General features: G+C 40.0%; 1 protein-coding gene across 4 annotated transcripts; it reads left to right on the forward strand.

Annotated features, from left to right (window-relative positions):
* Window positions 1–3239: 3239 nt before the first annotated feature.
* Window positions 3240–16631, forward strand: LOC311281455 (uncharacterized protein). Of its 4 annotated transcripts, none has more exons than XM_084394396.1 (9): window positions 3268–3571; window positions 3705–3756; window positions 4300–4380; window positions 10639–10752; window positions 11014–11242; window positions 11739–11902; window positions 12221–13687; window positions 14125–14336; window positions 14481–16631. In XM_084394396.1, exons 3-9 carry the CDS (start codon window positions 4336–4338, stop codon window positions 14548–14550), a joined length of 2301 nt encoding a protein of 766 aa, XP_084250522.1. In that variant the 5' UTR covers window positions 3268–3571; window positions 3705–3756; window positions 4300–4335; the 3' UTR covers window positions 14551–16631. The 4 variants fall into 4 exon arrangements, with proteins under 4 accessions (XP_084250521.1, XP_084250522.1, XP_084250523.1 ...); XM_084394397.1 differs by having other exon boundaries at window positions 3268–3543; XM_084394398.1 differs by having other exon boundaries at window positions 3346–3363.
* Window positions 16632–17648: the final 1017 nt, after the last annotated feature.

The following is a 17648-nucleotide window of genomic DNA, read 5'->3' on the forward strand; positions in this document are numbered from 1 at the left end:
ACATTCAGGACATTAAAATGCTGAGGAAAAGAGACTGTATAGTGTTAATTCAGATGTATATAATTGAGCCTGTTCGACATTGCAGTGGTTTTTACATATAGGCAATGTTTTATAATGTATTTATTGTTTAAGTGGGTTTGGGGAGGATGCGTTTTTCTCTATAAATGTAGTTACTGAACGGTCAGATCTGCTCTTTTCACAGCGCACACCTCGCTGTTTTTAGTCAACATGAAATAGATGGCCTTTTTACCTATTGTAATGTATATCTGAGTGAAACGGCTTCTGGAACAAGAACTAATGTGGGCGGGGCTTGAGTTTGTCTGTGGGGAATTGATTGGTGGATCTCATGTGAGTGACAGGTTGCCCCGCCCTCGTCATCAAAGAAAAGAGATGCTGCTGGGATGAAATTATTCTGATTCAAGATTATGAGGAACATGAATTTAAAGCGGTAATGATGATGAGCACCGATAAATAATTTATAATAAACATGGCAATATTCAAAAAAAAAAAAAAAACTGAATTTTGATTCCATTGTGACTATAATTGGGCATGTTACATTTATTTTTGATTTTGACTGAATTGAAATACAGACAATGAATGATTTCCACAGACTGGAGGAGATAACAGTGACTGCTGAACAAACATCTCTGGCTCTGCTGTGAGACCTACATTCACAGGTCTGTATTTGTCTGTTATTGCTGTCGGTAAGATAACCTCAAGTTACTGTCAGAAGATCAGTCTTGTGTTTGATTCCCTCCCTACATTTTCACTCGGATGTACGTCACATGCATGTTCCTGCTGTCTCCAATACTTCTGTTGAGTCTGCTCTGACCAGTAGGTGGCGCTCATGAGCTGGAGAGGTTTTGGATCACTATTGTGTCCTAAAAAATAAAGTTTATGTAAGCAGCTGATAAACACATGAGTCCAGTCTGTCTATCAAAGACTCTTTCTCATAATGAAAACTATGCGGAATTTTTAGTACAATTAAAAGAAAAATACATCTCTGTCAAACAGGTGACTTAAAACGAAAACCAAAAAATCTGTTCTAGAGTGTTTGGCGTTAGACACTCTCATGCTACCTGATTTAATCTCACGTTAAAAAGTCGTCATTTTATCCCTTAAAATCTTTTATCACCACAATTACATATTTAAAAGTTTTTCCTTAAAAAATTCTTCATGCCTTACAATATCTTGAATGTAATTCGACACCCTTGCCTCATTTAGTATACGCAGTTCTATGAATATGCAAATGAGCCCCGCCTCCACTCACTCACTCAGCTCAGAGATCCACTGGTTGACGATCACACGTTGATCTGATTGGTTACAAGGTAGTTTGTGACGTCAGAAACACCAGCGATTTCAAAGCGTGTTTTTGAGACTGTCTTTGGTTCACTGCAGTTTTAAGGAGGAAATACTCAGCAATGGTGTCGACTTATGAATTTACACATGGTTTGTCTTAAAGCATATTAAACACACCACATAGACATATAAACAACATTAAAAGCTGGATTTTCACCACAGGGGGACTTTTAAATCACGAGACTTAATTTAGAAATCTCTAAATCTGCTGAGGATTTTCTGACCAGCCCAAGATTTGTGTCGAAGAGACGGAGCACAACATAAATAATGGGTGCAATAATTTAGATAAAAATATGCCTTTTCAAAAGAAATTATATTTTCGTAACTAATTGGATTTTAAGTCTTCTGTGCCCAGTTGTTCAAAAAGTTTAATCTGGATCAGAATCATCTTGGAAATCTAATGTTTTGCTCTCCAGGATCAGGTAATTCATCTTTTATACCGAAAGAGTTTTTCACTGCGGTCAAGCCAGCCGCCACCTCGAAATTAGCGGTCAAACTAGCCGCCCCTATATTTTTGGTGCGCGTATACACTGGCTATTACGGTAAGACCGTCAGAACTAAAAACAGGTAATATTCCAGCGAAGGCGATTTCACATTCATTTATTCTGTCTGTCAGAAAGAAAGAAATAAAGAAAGATTTTAGCACACCTCACAACCTGTCACTGCATGATATGCTGAATTTCAAAATAAGAGCCCCCCCCCCCAAACTCATACATTAGCTGTTTTGTCTACACATACAGAAAATCATAAGAATAAAAGTCCTAGCTTCAACAGATCAATTTCACCTCAGATGGAGAGGACATCTTCTCACGGTGTCAGCTACAATGTTTCAGGACATTCTGATGTTGTCTTCCAAAGTAAGAGCCTCCCAAAACTCATATATTAGCTGTTTTGTCTACAGATCAATTTCACCTCAGATGGAGAGGACACCATCTCACAGTGTCACTTACAAAAGTATAAGACATTCTGTTATTGAATTTCACATTTACATTTTTTTATTTAATTGTTATTTACAAATTATTTAAAACTCTTAACACTTTTTATAGTGAATATGTGAACATCTTTAAATGGACAGAATGTAATTAGCAATATTATTTTACCAAAAAAAAAACAAAAAAAACAATAGCATAATTTAAATAAAAAGATGCTGTTAAATAACGACACTCTGGTGAAAAAGTATTTTTAGCAATAAAATGGCCACCATGGCTTCACAGGCCGTATTCTGTCTGTCTTAGCTGATACTACTCTGGCAACCCTACATTTTGTGGTAGCTTTAATGTAATAATATACAACCTGGCTGTGAGTGTTGACCGTCAGAAGACATTTTAACTAGTGTGAATTCTTTCTTTGAATTGTGAATTATTGTTATAACCATCTATTTCCCTCTGAGGCTGCATTAACAGCTAATATATGAGTTTTGGGAGGCTCTTACTTTGGAAAACAACATCAGAATGTCCTGAAACATTGTAGTTGACACCGTGAGAAGATGTCCTCTCCATCTGAGGTGAAATTGGTCTGTGGAAGCTAGGACTTTTATTTTTATGATTTTCTGAATGTATGGACAAAACAGCTAATATTTGAGTTTTGGGGGGCTCTTATTTTGGAATTCAGCATATCATGCAGTGACAGGTTGTGAGGTGTGCTAAAATCTTTCTTTCTTTCTTTCTTTCTTTCTTTCTTTCTTTCTTTCTTTCTTTCTTTCTTTCTTTCTTTCTTTCTTTCTTTCTTTCTTTCTTTCTTTCTTTCTGACAGACAGACAGACAGACAGACAGACAGACAGACAGGCAGACAGACAGAATAAATGAACGTGAAATCGCCTTCGCTGGAATATGACCTGTTTTTAGTTCTGCCGGTCTTACCGTAATAGCCAGTGTATACGCGCACCACAAAATATAGGGGCGGCTAGTTTGAGGGCTCATCTCGAGGTGGCGGCTGGCTTGACATCTTTCTCCATGGGAGAAACATTATACAGAATATTTCAATGCTTTGGGTTCTCTCGCAAAGGTTTTACATTTCATGACAAACAAAAGTGTCTTACAAAGTTTTACGATCCCTTTATGATCTGTTTGGATATTAAGTTATGGTTATGGATTGTCAATGGTCGGACAGAATTCTCTTAGGTTTCATTATTTAAAAAAAATATTAGTTTCTGTTTTGAAGATTGAATGAAGCACATGAGAGTGGGTAGGCTAAATGATGTCAACTTTTTTGGGTGAACTAATATCCCTAAATACTGTGGCTTAATTGAATGATTCTGATATGAATTATTAGCTGTTAAAACAAAAACAAATACTGGATCGTTTTTCCGAACTTGTCATTTGCTTTCGTTTTCGCTCAACCACCAGTTGATGCAGGTTGAAGATTCACAGCTCAGTTTCACACAGCTCTCGGTTTTCGGTAAGTTCAGATTAAATTGCCATTTTGTTCTTATTTTTTAATGATTGTGTCAGTATTTTTGCCGATAGTGACCTACATATGATCCAGAACTAATATTCTCGAGCTGCGCTGATAATAATAACAACAATATTGACCGTCACTTTGATCATCGACAGCCAGGCTGTCAGTGAATATAAAACTACGTGTGTGTGAAGACGAGTTTACATGAAATGTTTGAACGTGTTTTTTTTTCACAGCTCTGTAGACACTATACGAAACGAAAATGAAACTAAATGTGCTGTTATTGACAAAAATGCGAGTTACGATTTAACGTTGACATTTTAGTGTTAATTATAGCGCATGTGTTTGAAGTTCATGATAATCTAAGTTTCTGTTTGGCGTTAACTAAGTTTCAATACTTCCTACATTGTCTTACATTTTAGAAATATCAGCCAGCTATAGTCTTTGAAACTTTTTTACAATTTATTTTCCGTTTGTTGTTTGTAAAATAAATAAAACCCTTTTCCTTTTTTATTTACTTACCTTTATAATGATTTACTCAAGGCTAAAGTTGCTGATTGGAGATTCACTCGCACTGATATGTCCCTGGAACAGACAGTTGAACCAATGGAGATTTACGAATATGTGAGTCATTTTAGTATTTATTTATTAATTACACACATTGACATTGTACATTACACACATTTTCATGTTTTATGGGGACTTTCCATAGACATAATGATTTTTACACTGTACAAACTGTGTATTCTCTCCCCTTACACTAAAGGTGATGATACACAGGGCAACTTTTTGAGCAATGTTGCTGGGCAATCTTGCTGAGTGATTGTTGCTTGGACACTTTCCCATTGAAGATGGGCAAAACATTTATATCTGGATAATTTAGATTGGTCGTGGGCCCTGTGTCTCATCTGGTTGCCCGTTGACAGCAACATTGCCCAGCAACATTGCTCAAAAAGTTGCCCTGTGTATCATCACCTTAACACCCCTAAACCTACACTTTAAAAAATGCTGGGTTGTTTAAACCCAAATTTGGGTCAAACATGGACAAATCCAACTGTTGAGTTAAAAAATGTATTTAAAAACTTAACCCAACAGTTGTGTTTGTAAATTTTTTACCCAAAATTGGGTTGAAACAACCCAGCATTTTTTTGTGTGTGTGTGTGTGTGTGTGTGTACCCATCACACAAAACATTCTGCATTTTTACATTTTCAAAACACACACACAGCCTTTATCAATTCACAATGTTATAGCCTAAACTAGGGTGGCCGAGAGAGCTCAACGCGCTGCAACTGAAGAAAGCACATGCAAATAGAAAGAAACACATGAAAATAGAAAGAAACACATGCAAATAGAAAGAAACACATGAAAATAGAAAAAAAAAACATGCAAATAGAAAAAAAAACACCCACAAATCGAACACTCCTTTTAGTTTTTTCATATTAAACTATGTTATTCCCTTAACTAAGACGATACATACGTCTCTCGTGTCAGTGCGTGCACTCAATCGCTCTGGCGCGCGGCGACACTTTGATAGCACTTAGCTTAGCCCCTTAACTAAGACGAGTTGATTCATTAGGATCCAAACAGAGATGAAGTTAGAAGCGACCAAACACCTCCACGCTTTCCCTATTTAAATACAGTTACACGACCAAGTATGGCGGAATAGCACCAGGAGCACTTCGACTCGGCGCAGTAAAAAGTCACATTGGTTCTAATGACAGAAGTGAGAGGGAGAGGATTTTTCAGGAGTGATAATGTTACTGCGCCGAGTCGAAGTGCTCCCGGTGCTATTCCGCCATACATTATAGTTATCCTTTTTACCCGCTTAGAAAAGCGCCACGTTTTATTTTGTGTCACCATACTTGGTCGTGTAACTGTATTTAAATAGGGAAAACGTGGAGGTGTTTGGTCGCTTCTAACTTCATCTCTGTTTGGATCCTAATGAATCAACTCGTCTTAGTTAAGGGAATAACATAGTTTAATATGAAAAAACGGTGGTGTGTTCCTTTAAGAAAACATCTTCATCAGTTTCACAACACACGTGTGCTCCAAATACTCACAACACAACCAAATACAGAAACACACTGCAAAAGTTCACAAAACAATCCAAGTACAGAAACGCGCTGCAAATAGCACAGACCACAACAGAAATGTTTCCAGGGGAACCAAATAAGTGACGAACCCGGCTGGGATGTGCTCAAGGGGGTAATCTTTCAGAAAAGCTGAAGCTTCCCCGGGGGCCGCCATTGATTAGCAGACCATCACCTGCTGTTAGCATTCCATTGACTCCCATTCATTTTGGCATCACTTTCACTGTGAATTTCTTTACATCTGAGGCGTTTAAAGACTCCATTTGTCCATTATTACTAGAAGACAGACGGGTTGCTCACGTCACATCTACGTCGTCAAGCTCAGTTTGAGTCTGCGCAGTACGCTCAGCCATCAGGAAGAGAGTGCTTCTAATTGACTTCACTTTTCTCCGTTGAATCCAATGGGGTCGCTGTGTCCATTTCTTTTACTGTCTATGGATGTGCTTACAGCTCAAAATTCTACTTTATTTTATTTCTTTTAACTTTTTTTGTTGTTGTTGTTGTTGTTGTTGCAAAACATACAGAGATTACATTTTTATGACATACAACTTGTATACAATATACAAAATGTATTAACAATATGTTCAATGTCATCAGAATACAAATGAGAAAAGAACAATGACCTGAAAACTAAAATAAAAAATAAATAAATTAAAAAAGATAGAGAAAAAGAACATGAGGGAAAGATATTAATCTATACATCAGTTACACTGTACCAAGCGGCAACCTCCCTGGCCGTTTCTCAATATGCGTTCTTGTCTGTTCTTGTGGACTTGTGAAATGTCATCAGTCGCTGAATAGAATAGAATAGAATTGAATAGAATAGAATAGAATCTTTATTGTCCTCATACATGTACTGTACAACGAAATTGGATGCAATCTAATCAGTGCAACATTAAACAAAGTACAAATATAATATACAAATAAAAAAAAAATTTCAAGAGAAAATTAAAACACATATCTCCCATACACAACAGATCAATACACGATACATCTCCTAATTCTGCATTTCAAATTGTGTTTAGTGCTGTTATCGCTTTTGGATAAAAACAGTTTTTTAATCTATTCATTCATTGTCCTGTAACGTCTCCCCGAGGGCAGCAGTTCAAACAGGGAATGTCCGTGGTGAGATGGATCCTTTAGTATGTTCTGTGCTTTCTTGAGGCAGCGTGAACTATAAAGATCCTTTAGGGAGGGGAGAAGGCCGCCAATAATCTTCTGGGCGGTGGTGACGACCCTCTGGAGCGCTTTCCTCTCTGTCTCTGTGCAGCTTGCGAACCACACACAGATACAATAAGTCAGTATGCTCTCTATGGAGCAGCGGTAGAAGGACATAAGCACTTTTTGGCTCAGGTGGTTCTTCCTAAGAATCCTCAGGAAGTAAAATCTCTGCTGTGCCTTCTTAACCAATACTGTGTAATATAGTCCAATTATGGATTTGCCTGCGTTTAAGATCGCTCCCTTGAGGACCACGCAAGGGACTTTTTATATCTGGCGTGCCTCACCCACAGTCTGGAGCAATATCAAGGCATGCCTGCCCGTGAACGTCTCCGCGTTTGTAAGCGGGTGCTGATGAACAACGGATAGGCGTTTACCATCTGCCCCGCTGAGGAGGACATCACCAGACCCACTCCAGACCTAGAGCCCAGCCACCCGCCTCCCGAGCCCTTCAGTAACAAAACGGCAGGATCCACCTCAGACACGGGGGTCAAGCTTGCTGCAATGCCAGCGCCAGAGACAATGCCTGAGCCAGTCCTCACCCTGGAGCCAGACAGAAAGTCTGACCAGGTGCGCGAGCCGGCAACATCGTCCATCCCAGTGCGTATCCTCGTGGAGTGCAAGGGCATGGAATGTAGCCCCGCTCACACTCCCGCCACTGAGGATGAGCTGCATATGGACTCTGGGAAACCCTATGAGTAAATGGAAAAGGATATTCCTCTGAGTCTCCAAGTATTCTGCGTCTCCTCTGGTCCCGCTCAGCTCCAAGTCTCCTACATCTCCAATGATCTCACCCAGCCTCCTTCTTCTATCTCTTCTTCCAATAACAGCCAGTCCTTCGGCCCCACCTCCCCTGGTTCCCTTCAGTCCCTCTGCTCCCCTTCTGTTGACTCCGCTCTACTGCATGGATCTGCCTCAGGTCTTCTGGTCTTCAGCGCCGCCTTGGCAAGGGGATCCCCTGACTCCAGCTCCAGCTCCAGCTGCCAAGCCCATCACTCCACCTCGGCTCGTTGACCAGTCGGCTCCGCCTTGGCTCCTCCCTCCCTCGGCTCCACCTGGGGCCGTCGTCCTTACGGCTGCACCGGGTCCCCTTGTCCCTCCAGCTCCGCCTTAGTCAGATGTTGCTCTGCCTGCGGCACGGACCTCTGGGCCTTCAGCTGCGGTTCCCCCCTCCACCTCTTTGTCTCCATCGGGCTCCACCTTCCCACCGGCTCTGCCCTGGTCCTCTGGCAACCCCTGCCTTCCCTTTATCCCCTATAAATACTCCCATTATATTCGTACATCTACCCTAATAATTTGTGTCAGTGACTCATCTACAATTTTTTGGTATACTCATTAAAATCAATCAATTAGAAACAATTTACTATGGCTCTTAGAGTTTATTAAAATACACCTGCTTGGTAATGAACTTTATGATTGTTGTTCCTCACAGTTCTCAGGTAGCAGAAACTCCTTTATAGATGGTAAAATACTCCAGATAAACATACATTTGTTCTTGGTTCCCCGCAGTATCATTTTAGCAGGGTGAATTTAACAAAAACATCTTATCCAGACATGTTGAGTTGAAATAATGTCACAATATCACCCTGTTTGGTCTCAGTTGCACCATTTCCTGCCACTAGTTTGTCATCGTAGTTTCTAATTTGATTTTGTCATCACTGTCAGCTGTGTTATCGTTAATCACCTCGTTTGTCTGTGTATTTAAGTCCTGTGTTTTCAGTTCACCTTTGTCCAGTCTTCTTGTTCAATTATTAACAAGGTTTGAAACCTTTATCTTCATCTTCCTGCATGTTCATGCAGCAGAACGATGACAGAAGACTGGACCATAAAGGGATAAAGATTGCGGAGTGTTTTTGTTTTGTGTCAGTGTTTTTTGTGTTTATTTTATTTTCGTCACCATAGACTCTCCCTTGTTCCTGTTATTGTGCCTTGAGCAGGGAAGTCGCTCCCTCGAGGCACATCACAGAATTCATCGACCTTGCCAATCTTTCACACTTCCCGGACATCTGCCTGTGTTCATTCTTCCATGTTGGACTCAATGCATGGACAAAGGCACAGTTGTTCGGGGAGGGATTTTGAGGGAGCTTTGCCACAAATGTGGAGTGGGTGCAAGCATCACCTTTGTGGATGAGGATCACCTTTCACCGTAGTACCCCAACGACGACATCAGTCCCAATCCAGTGCCCAGCCAGGAATCTCTGGATGGCGAGGAACGGCAGCATGAGCCCACCGCAGACAGAGACCCAACCTCTACCACGAAGCAGGAGCCAGTGATGAAAGGAACTCAGTGACTGAGCGAAACACTGCCACGAGTCTGACCATCATCATCCGACATCGAGGGAGTTCGATGAGGAGTTCAAGGATGGAGAATGGTGCCCCGCCCACACTCCCGCCACTGAGAGTGACTTTCTGGCAACCACTAGGAACTATTATTTTGATTTTGGAGAGGAAGATCCCCTTCCCCGTTTAATCCCTCCCGATTCTCTGTTCTATTTTGGACTCACTGGACCCGCCCAGCCTCCCTCTCGCACCTCCCACCAACATATTTTGGGGTGGAGCTGGAACTCCCTCGGACCATCGGCTCCATAGATATCATATATAAACGCTAGATGTCTTATGGCGCAGTCACTTCCGGCATCATCGTTCGGCCATCTTGTCACAGTGCTCTGTGCATTAAGGTGAATGATCAGCACGCACACAAATCCTCTTATCTCGCTGAAATCTTGACGGATTTACAAACGGTTTGGTTTCTTACAAACGTTATTAACGTGGCTATAATTCCGAATGCTTGAACATGTATGTTATAATTTTTCATATGTATGCAGTGTATGTATGCAGTGTCATAACTACATCTCTGACGTTTATAACAAACCAAACCGTTTGAAAATCGGTAGAAAAATGAGCAAGTTATGGTTATTTAAAAGTACATGCACCATTGAAGTAGTGAGCGAGTACACTGTGGCAAGATGGCCGCCACGTGTGGACGTCGACCTCCATTGGCCAGCAGTGCGCACGAGACATCTAGCCTTTATATATGATATCTATGATCGGCTCCACCTGGCTCAGACATCGCCATCATTTCAACACGGACTTGCAGGCCGTTCACTGTTCTCCGGCCCTCCACCACTATGTCTCATCCTCCACCAGAGCCTCCTCCATTCATCTGCCGACGTGAGGTCACACCTTACCGGGAGGGAGTGTAATGTCACAATATCACCATGTTTGGACTCAGTTGCACCATTTCCCGCCACAAATTTTTTCGTCATGGTTTCTAATTTGATTTATCATCACTGTTATTAATCATCTCGATTGTCTGTTTATTTAGGTCCTGTGTTTTCACTTCACCTTCACTGTCCGGTCTCATTCATGTATGGTTGTGTTTGCTTGCTGTTCTTCATGTGGATTTAATCTGTGGATATTATTAAATACTGTTTGAAACCGTTATCTTTCTCTTTGTTCGTGTTTATGCAGCAGAACCTTGACAAATATATAAATAGGATTTAGTTTTTAAATTTGTTACTGAAATTATTTTTTAAAAGGTGTTTTAAGATGGTGTTTTTTTCTGAATGTTAGGACTTATATACGGCAGGAGCTGAAGGTCAAGACTCTGGAACAACTTTGAATGACATGATGCATCTAAACTTCTCAATGGATCAAACACACAATTCAGACTCACTGCCAGAAAAGGTATTGACTAAAGTGTAAAACTTGAGCCTTCGATTTTCTGAGGGGCATTATCCAACCAGAATCTCTATATTTATTTATGTATGATTAAATGCCAAAGCATAATGTATCAATTGTGTAGTTGTGGTGTAGTTTATGGTCTGCACTTGCTACCCTTCCACCTAAAATAACTTTACGTAAACATTACTCAGGTTGGCACTAAGTTGGGTATTTTCTCACATAGAAATTCAGAATCTGCATTCATAACTATTTTCCCACCAACAGGACATTTATACAGCTGGTTATGAATGGCCACAACCTTCAGCACCACTGGATGTTGCTAAATGTATGATCAAAGTGGACTGGAGAGAACCATTTCCAGAGAGATGGAGAGCAACATTAGAGAAAGCTCTTCAGAGCAGGTTGCTCAAAACAGAAGGAAAACCTGATGTCGTCAGCCTTAAACTCATGGATGATCCGTCCTGTGCAGAGGTGCAGATAACACCATCAACAGGTGATATGATAATTCACTTAAATAACATTTCAACATACATCTTGAGTATGCTAGTTTCTGAATTAACTAAAATACAAACAGTAAACATGGGGATCATCTGTCAACGGTCTTAATTAACCAAATTCATAAGATGCTCAATCTGTATCAAACACACATCTCCTATAGCTCAATCTGCCACTTGAATACTTATTTTTATTATTTTTAAGTGGTTGTTGTACTTGTCATCAGTGATTGAAAGCATCAGCAATACTGTTCCCTCTCTCACACACAGATCTGTTAGAGTTTTCTGCTGTATCCATTCCAGTGAAATCACTTGCTACTGATCATCAACTGATTGATTTAATTTAGAGGACTTTTACATTTGAAATAAACTCCACATGGGTTTAAACCGCATAACAGCATTTTATGCATCTAAATTACTTTGTCAAATTATTAGTGTTATTTCTTATTTTTTAAGACTCTAAATTAAATTTACTCTTATTTTTATTTTGTGCAGCTGTAGAAGTGTTAAAAAGGCTCACACATATATCTTTGAGCTTTAAAGATTATAAGGATGGTACATTTAAGGAAGTGACTGCATGGATTGGTCTGGATAAAGCAGATTTTGTGACTGTTCCACAAAAGTCCATGCTAAAGGACAACGGAGCGCCTTCAACAAAGGTATCATATTTACTTTGTGTACAATCATTTCATAATTTTTCATGTGTTTTTTTTTTTTTTTTTTTTTAGTTTTCATTGCTGAGTGAAAAAAGCCATATGCATATAGCAAACAAAAAAACAAAAAAACTACAATACACACTAAATAGTTAGTAACTAGCAACTAAACTATTTCTGTTCAGACTCTTAGTATTGTAGTAAGAATAACACTATTACTAATCTATGATTATAATTGAATTACACTATAATTTGGTGTTATAATAATTAAAATATTTCCATTTTACTTAAGTCCTTTAATCAAATCCCATCATATGTTTTTAGGTGATCGGTTCTATGCCTGTGACTGCAGCATCAGAATACACAGATAATGTTGAGGACGTGTCTGCGATAATGACCCCTGAGACACCAGCTGGACTGACTGTCCCCCTCTATCAGTTCTGGTACATGCATCACGCTTACAGAAAGGAGTTAGAACAATTTGAGAAACAGCATGGAGTCTCTATTTGTGCCGAAGTGTCAGTCTCAATCAAACATATCCAGAGATCAAGCCCTGATTCTGTGTCTAAAACCACTGATGAGTTTGAAAACCTTGTTCAGAAATGTGTTGGTAGTTTTAGTGATGTTGCCATTAATCATAATCACATGGATTCAGATATTGTGAAGCAGGCCCTTCATCACATCCAGTCAGAGGAGGCAAAGATGATGTTCACCAAGTCTGCCAGTAACTGCCTGTTCTTTGGACCGAAGAATCTTACAGACAGGATTAAAAGAGAGGTTGAAGGAACAAGAATGGAAAGCCAATTCAATAACAAATCAAGTCAAATGAATAAATACAAGAACTTCTCTCCACAAAGCAGGTCTTCATTGGACATGGACACAAAGGACCTTCCAACTCATCTTGAGATGGACAAGGTTCATTGGGATCTGATGAAACTTTCCTATAAGGAGCAATTATCTCAGCTTGAAACAAAGTACGGAGTGTCATTTAAAGAAGAAAAACAGCAGAGAATTTTAACCATTAAGGTTCAAGCTCGATCCAAACGAGTTCAACATATTAATCTTGAAAGTCACGCCATCAGAGCTTTAACTCAACTCTACCAGAAACTTGCATCAGCCGCTGTCACCTGTGAACTCAAAAACCCTACAGACGCAACTCTTGTGGCATCAGCAGTAGAGAAACTTCAGCAGGAGCATCATTGTGTTGTTGCAGAAGATGTGTTCAGTCGCTGGAGGCTCGTTGGACTGCCAGAACATCTCGGTCCTGCCATTGCTGAAATTGAGAAGATGCTTCAGAAAAGAGTGTTTGATGACAAGCAGAAGAAATCGATCGGTTACTCCGAGGACGTTCCTCATGCAAGAAGAATCCAGTGGAATCAGACGCCTGATTATGGACAAGGAGCAGTGGGAGGATCAGTACGGGATGAGGGATTGAATCTTAGAGGACATAGTGAAACAGACACTAGATTCAATGAAGAATTAAAAGACAGTTCTAGACATCACACTAAATACACTTATGCTGAAGAGGAGACATGTCTCATTTGTATGGACAGCTTCACCAACAAGAGAAAACTGAAATGTGGGCATGAATTCTGTCAGGGTTGTATTCGCATGTCAGTGGAGAGTCTGGGACCCATCTGTCCTGTGTGTAAGGAAGTCTTTGGGATATTGGAGGGGAACCAACCGGATGGAACAATGCGTGTAGTAACAAACAGCAGATCGAGTCTCCCTGGACATCCAGATTGTGGCACTATTGAAATCTACTATAACATACCCAGTGGTGTTCAAACGGTAAGAACATGTAAAACTGAACTGTGATCAAAAATCTAAATCAAAGCACTTTGCTAAAGGTCTACAGACTGTGCGCTCCTAATAATCCACTCCTGGGCACATGGGCTTATCGGCTGTTCTGTTCCTGAAGGGCCACTGTTCTGCAGAGTTTAACTCCAACCCTACAATTAAACACACCTGGACCAGTTAATCAAGGTCTTCAGGATTAGAGAAAGTTCCAGGCAAGTGTGTTAGAGCAGGTTTGAGTTACAGTCTGCAGGACAGCGGCGCTCCGGGAACAGGATTAGACGCCCCTGCTGTTGAAGAAGCACAAACTGCAGAAAAACAAACACACAATAAAAATAAATCTGTGACCTCCTTGTAGATCATTTTCTATGTTTACATTGATTTGTTTAATGTTATGGTACATTAATACATCTTTTTAAAATAATTTTTAGAAGAAGCATCCAAACCCGGGACAACGTTATTATGGGACAACTCGTCAGGCGTACTTGCCAGACAATCGTGAAGGAAAAGAAGTGCTCTCACTGCTGCAGAGGGCTTTTAAACAGAAACTGATCTTTACTGTCGGGAGATCTCCAACTACAGGTGCAGATAATACTGTCATCTGGAATAATATTCATCATAAGATCGGTAGATACGGTGGAAGGTATGAGCTCATGTAAACTCTGCTTTCAATTTTTTTTTTATCATGTCCAGAAAAAAACAGTAATCAAACATTACATATTTATTTGGGTGTCATGTGAAAACAGCAGTATATTTGAACTTTTTTTTTCTTTCTCACTGTCCACAGTTTATCTTGTCCAGACCCTGACTACCTGAAGAGAGTGAAAGATGAGTTAAAGGCCAAAGGCATTGAATAAGGATTTTATATAGTATGCAAAAATGCAATCCCTCTGCTCTGGAGCTCCATGTTTACACGGCTGAAATACAGTATAAGAGCAAATTACAATACTTTTTTTTCTTTAATGGCTCTTTCATATTCAAGCCCTGGTGATATAAATTTGATTTTGAAAAAGGATAGAGCAAAATATACAGCAATACTGCAGGAGAACCTTCCTCTGTAAAAAAAAAAAACAAACTGAAGTTTGGGAGAAAACAGGGGGGGACCCCTGTCTCCCATCTGCAGACCCCCCTGAAGCCACTAGTGTCGCGGAGCAAGCGTGTTACTGTTACGTGGTGTAACATTTAGTAATCAAAAAGCATGTCTAATTAATTGAAATCATGAAACCTATACAATTATTAAACTTATACAACATTTAAAAAAAATTCAATGAAAAGACATTTAATTTAATTTATTTTAATCATATGAAATTAAACTTTTTTTGTCAAACAACATGAGCTTTACTGTTCAAATTAAAACATTAAAGAAAAATTGATTATTCCTTAAAAAGAAAGTTTTGATGATAATTTATTTGTATTAGTGCAACCGGACGCCAGTGCAGAGAGATAAACATTAGTGTGACATGGGCTCTTTTGGGTTCGTTGAAGACAAGTAGAGCCGCATTCTGAATCATTTTAAATGCACATGTTGGAAGTCCAGCCAAAAGGGCAATGCAATAGTCCAGCCTAGAAATGACAAGAAGTTGGGTCGCATGTTCAGTGAGGAAGGGCTGGATCTTCCTGATGTTGTACCGTGCAAATTTGCATGATTGTGCCGTTGTAGCGATGTGGTCTTTGAAGGTCGGCTGGGTATCAAAAATTTCCCCCAAATTCTTGGCTGGCTGAGATTATTGTTGCTGTGTCTCATTATGTGGATTATGTGCTGTGGCTGCATGGCTTTCCCTACACCGTCAGTGAGGTGGATGAAGACGACGGTGCCATTCGGCCATGTTGACCTTGAAATGGGCAAGTGAAGAGCTGTTAATAGACTTTCATGCCACCATAGTTTCCACCCTCGAACTTCTTCATCCTCTCTCGGCCCCATCCGGCTGGATTGATGTCCCAGTCCTGTCCGAAATCCTTCCTCTCCCGGTGTTTCTGTCCAGCCTTCAAGCTCCTTAATCCCAGCCACATAGGCTGGCCCAAGTTTCTTCATCCCGACACTAGATGTCAGCAAAAGCTCTCACTGGTTACGTCTAGCTCCTTGGCTCATCCCCTTCTGCTGGTTCCATCCGGCTCTCCGGCTCCACCTTGGGCTTCCCGGTCCTCAGCTCGTCCTAGGTGCTCGGATTTATTGGCTCCACCTAGAGCCTTAGAGCCCATGATGCCATCTTTGCCTGTTGACCCATTCCCATCTCCTTTGGTTCCACTGTGGTTCGTCATACCTCAGGCTCTGCCGGGTTCCCTCGTCCCTCTGGATCCGTCTTGGTCAGGTGTCACTCTGGCTTCGCAACGGACTTCCAGGCCTCTGGCTGCATCTCTTCCCTGCTCACGCTCCCTGGACTGATCACCCGCACCTGAACTTCAATCAAGTACTGCTTAAACAGGAATCAAATGGAATCAGATGGAAGAAAAAAGCCCAGGAGAAGATAAATGATCAACAACAACAATGTCCTTAACATTTATTCAGTGATTTATTTGTAATGATCTTTGACTTTTGTATTTGTATGATCTATGACTTCTGATCGTTGATTTACAATTTTTTTTTTTGTGAACTGTGTATTTATTCTTGACTTGAGTTTAGAGCAGAAATCGCCACTGTGCCTCAACAAGAATAGATGATATTCAGGTAATGTAATAGGCTGAAAAAACTGTGTGATTAATGCAGTGCAAATAATCAAGTTATACATGATTTTTTGTTTTTTTATAATGTTTTTTATTTCCTACTCTTCTTTCTCCTTGCTCATCTTTGGAAGATACTTAAAGGAAAGGTAAGAAAAGTGTTGAATTTATTCCATTTGTCAAGAAATTTTAGTTTTAAAACATTACAATAAATGTCAATAATGGAAATGTTCTTGGAGCCAAAATGTTTTTGATGTAATAAAACAAGTTCTTCTCTTGGGTTTTATTAGAGGTTTTTTGTCTTGGCTATGTTTGCTGCTCAACTTTAGGACATGCATGGGTTAAACTTATGCTGTACATGTATGTGTCACAACTGAAGTAAGTGTCCTGTCATTATAGTTACCTGTCAGGGCTTAGATGGAAAGAAAGTAGAGACGAGGATCAAGTCATAAACAGTACTTTATTAAACCAAACAAAACAGTAAGTCACTCTGAAAAATTAGCATAGACGATAACATACAAAGAACTGAACCAAATCGGAATATATAGTCATATACTTGAGATAATGTGAGAAAATACAAGGCACAGGTGGGACTGATCAATCACCAATGAGCAACCAAGGCAGAGAAGGACACAACACAGGTAATGAAACTGAACTCAAAGCCTGCCGCCGCAGTATTCTGTCCCGCTCCCACAAAAATACGTTACCTTCTCCAGCTCCCGTCTGCAACATTCATGTTTTGTCCCCCACAAAAGCCCACATAAAAGTATAAATAGATATTTTTCTGTACGTCCATGAAATAGTTTCAAGTAATTTAACATAAAAGCTTAGGGTACTGCGTGCATGGTTTGGCATGGCAGAATGCGTGCAAAGTGTGCTCCCTTAATAATTCCTAAAAGCTGATATCTCAGGTCATCGCAATCTCACAAAGCTCTGTTATTATCAATGCAGCTGACTGCACAATGAATCTTTCATAATGTCAACACTTTGTTTGGTATAATCAGAGGATTTGCCAGCATGCAGAATTCTGCACAGAACAAAAACTCAATTTGAGCAGTTGAGTGGATTCTATCTTAAATGCATCTGATTGGCCATTGCGTTCAAGAAATCAACACATATGTCTGTGATTGGCTACATTGCACAACGCTGCAAAAACACGTTATAGAGTAGCTCTTGTCCTATTAAACTCTGGACTAGACCAAGTCTAGAACTGTTTAAAACCATGACAGAGAAAGCAGATTTTCGGAAATATAATTCAATTTAAACAGAAATTCATTTTTACACCTCTGGATTAAAG

This window comes from Rutilus rutilus (genome assembly GCF_951802725.1).
Source record: "Rutilus rutilus genome assembly, chromosome: 22".
In the NCBI taxonomy this organism is placed as follows: Eukaryota; Metazoa; Chordata; class Actinopteri; order Cypriniformes; family Leuciscidae; genus Rutilus; species Rutilus rutilus.

Bases quoted from the DNA above. Each gene is read 5' to 3' on its own strand.
- LOC311281455 (XM_084394395.1), top strand. From the start codon at position 4,336: ATGTCCCTGGAACAGACAGTTGAACCAATGGAGATTTACGAATAT. The intron at 10,753-11,013 runs GTATTGACTAAA...TCCCACCAACAG, and splicing joins CAGACTCACTGCCAGAAAAG to GACATTTATACAGCTGGTTA. The intron at 11,903-12,220 runs GTATCATATTTA...ATATGTTTTTAG, and splicing joins ACGGAGCGCCTTCAACAAAG to GTGATCGGTTCTATGCCTGT.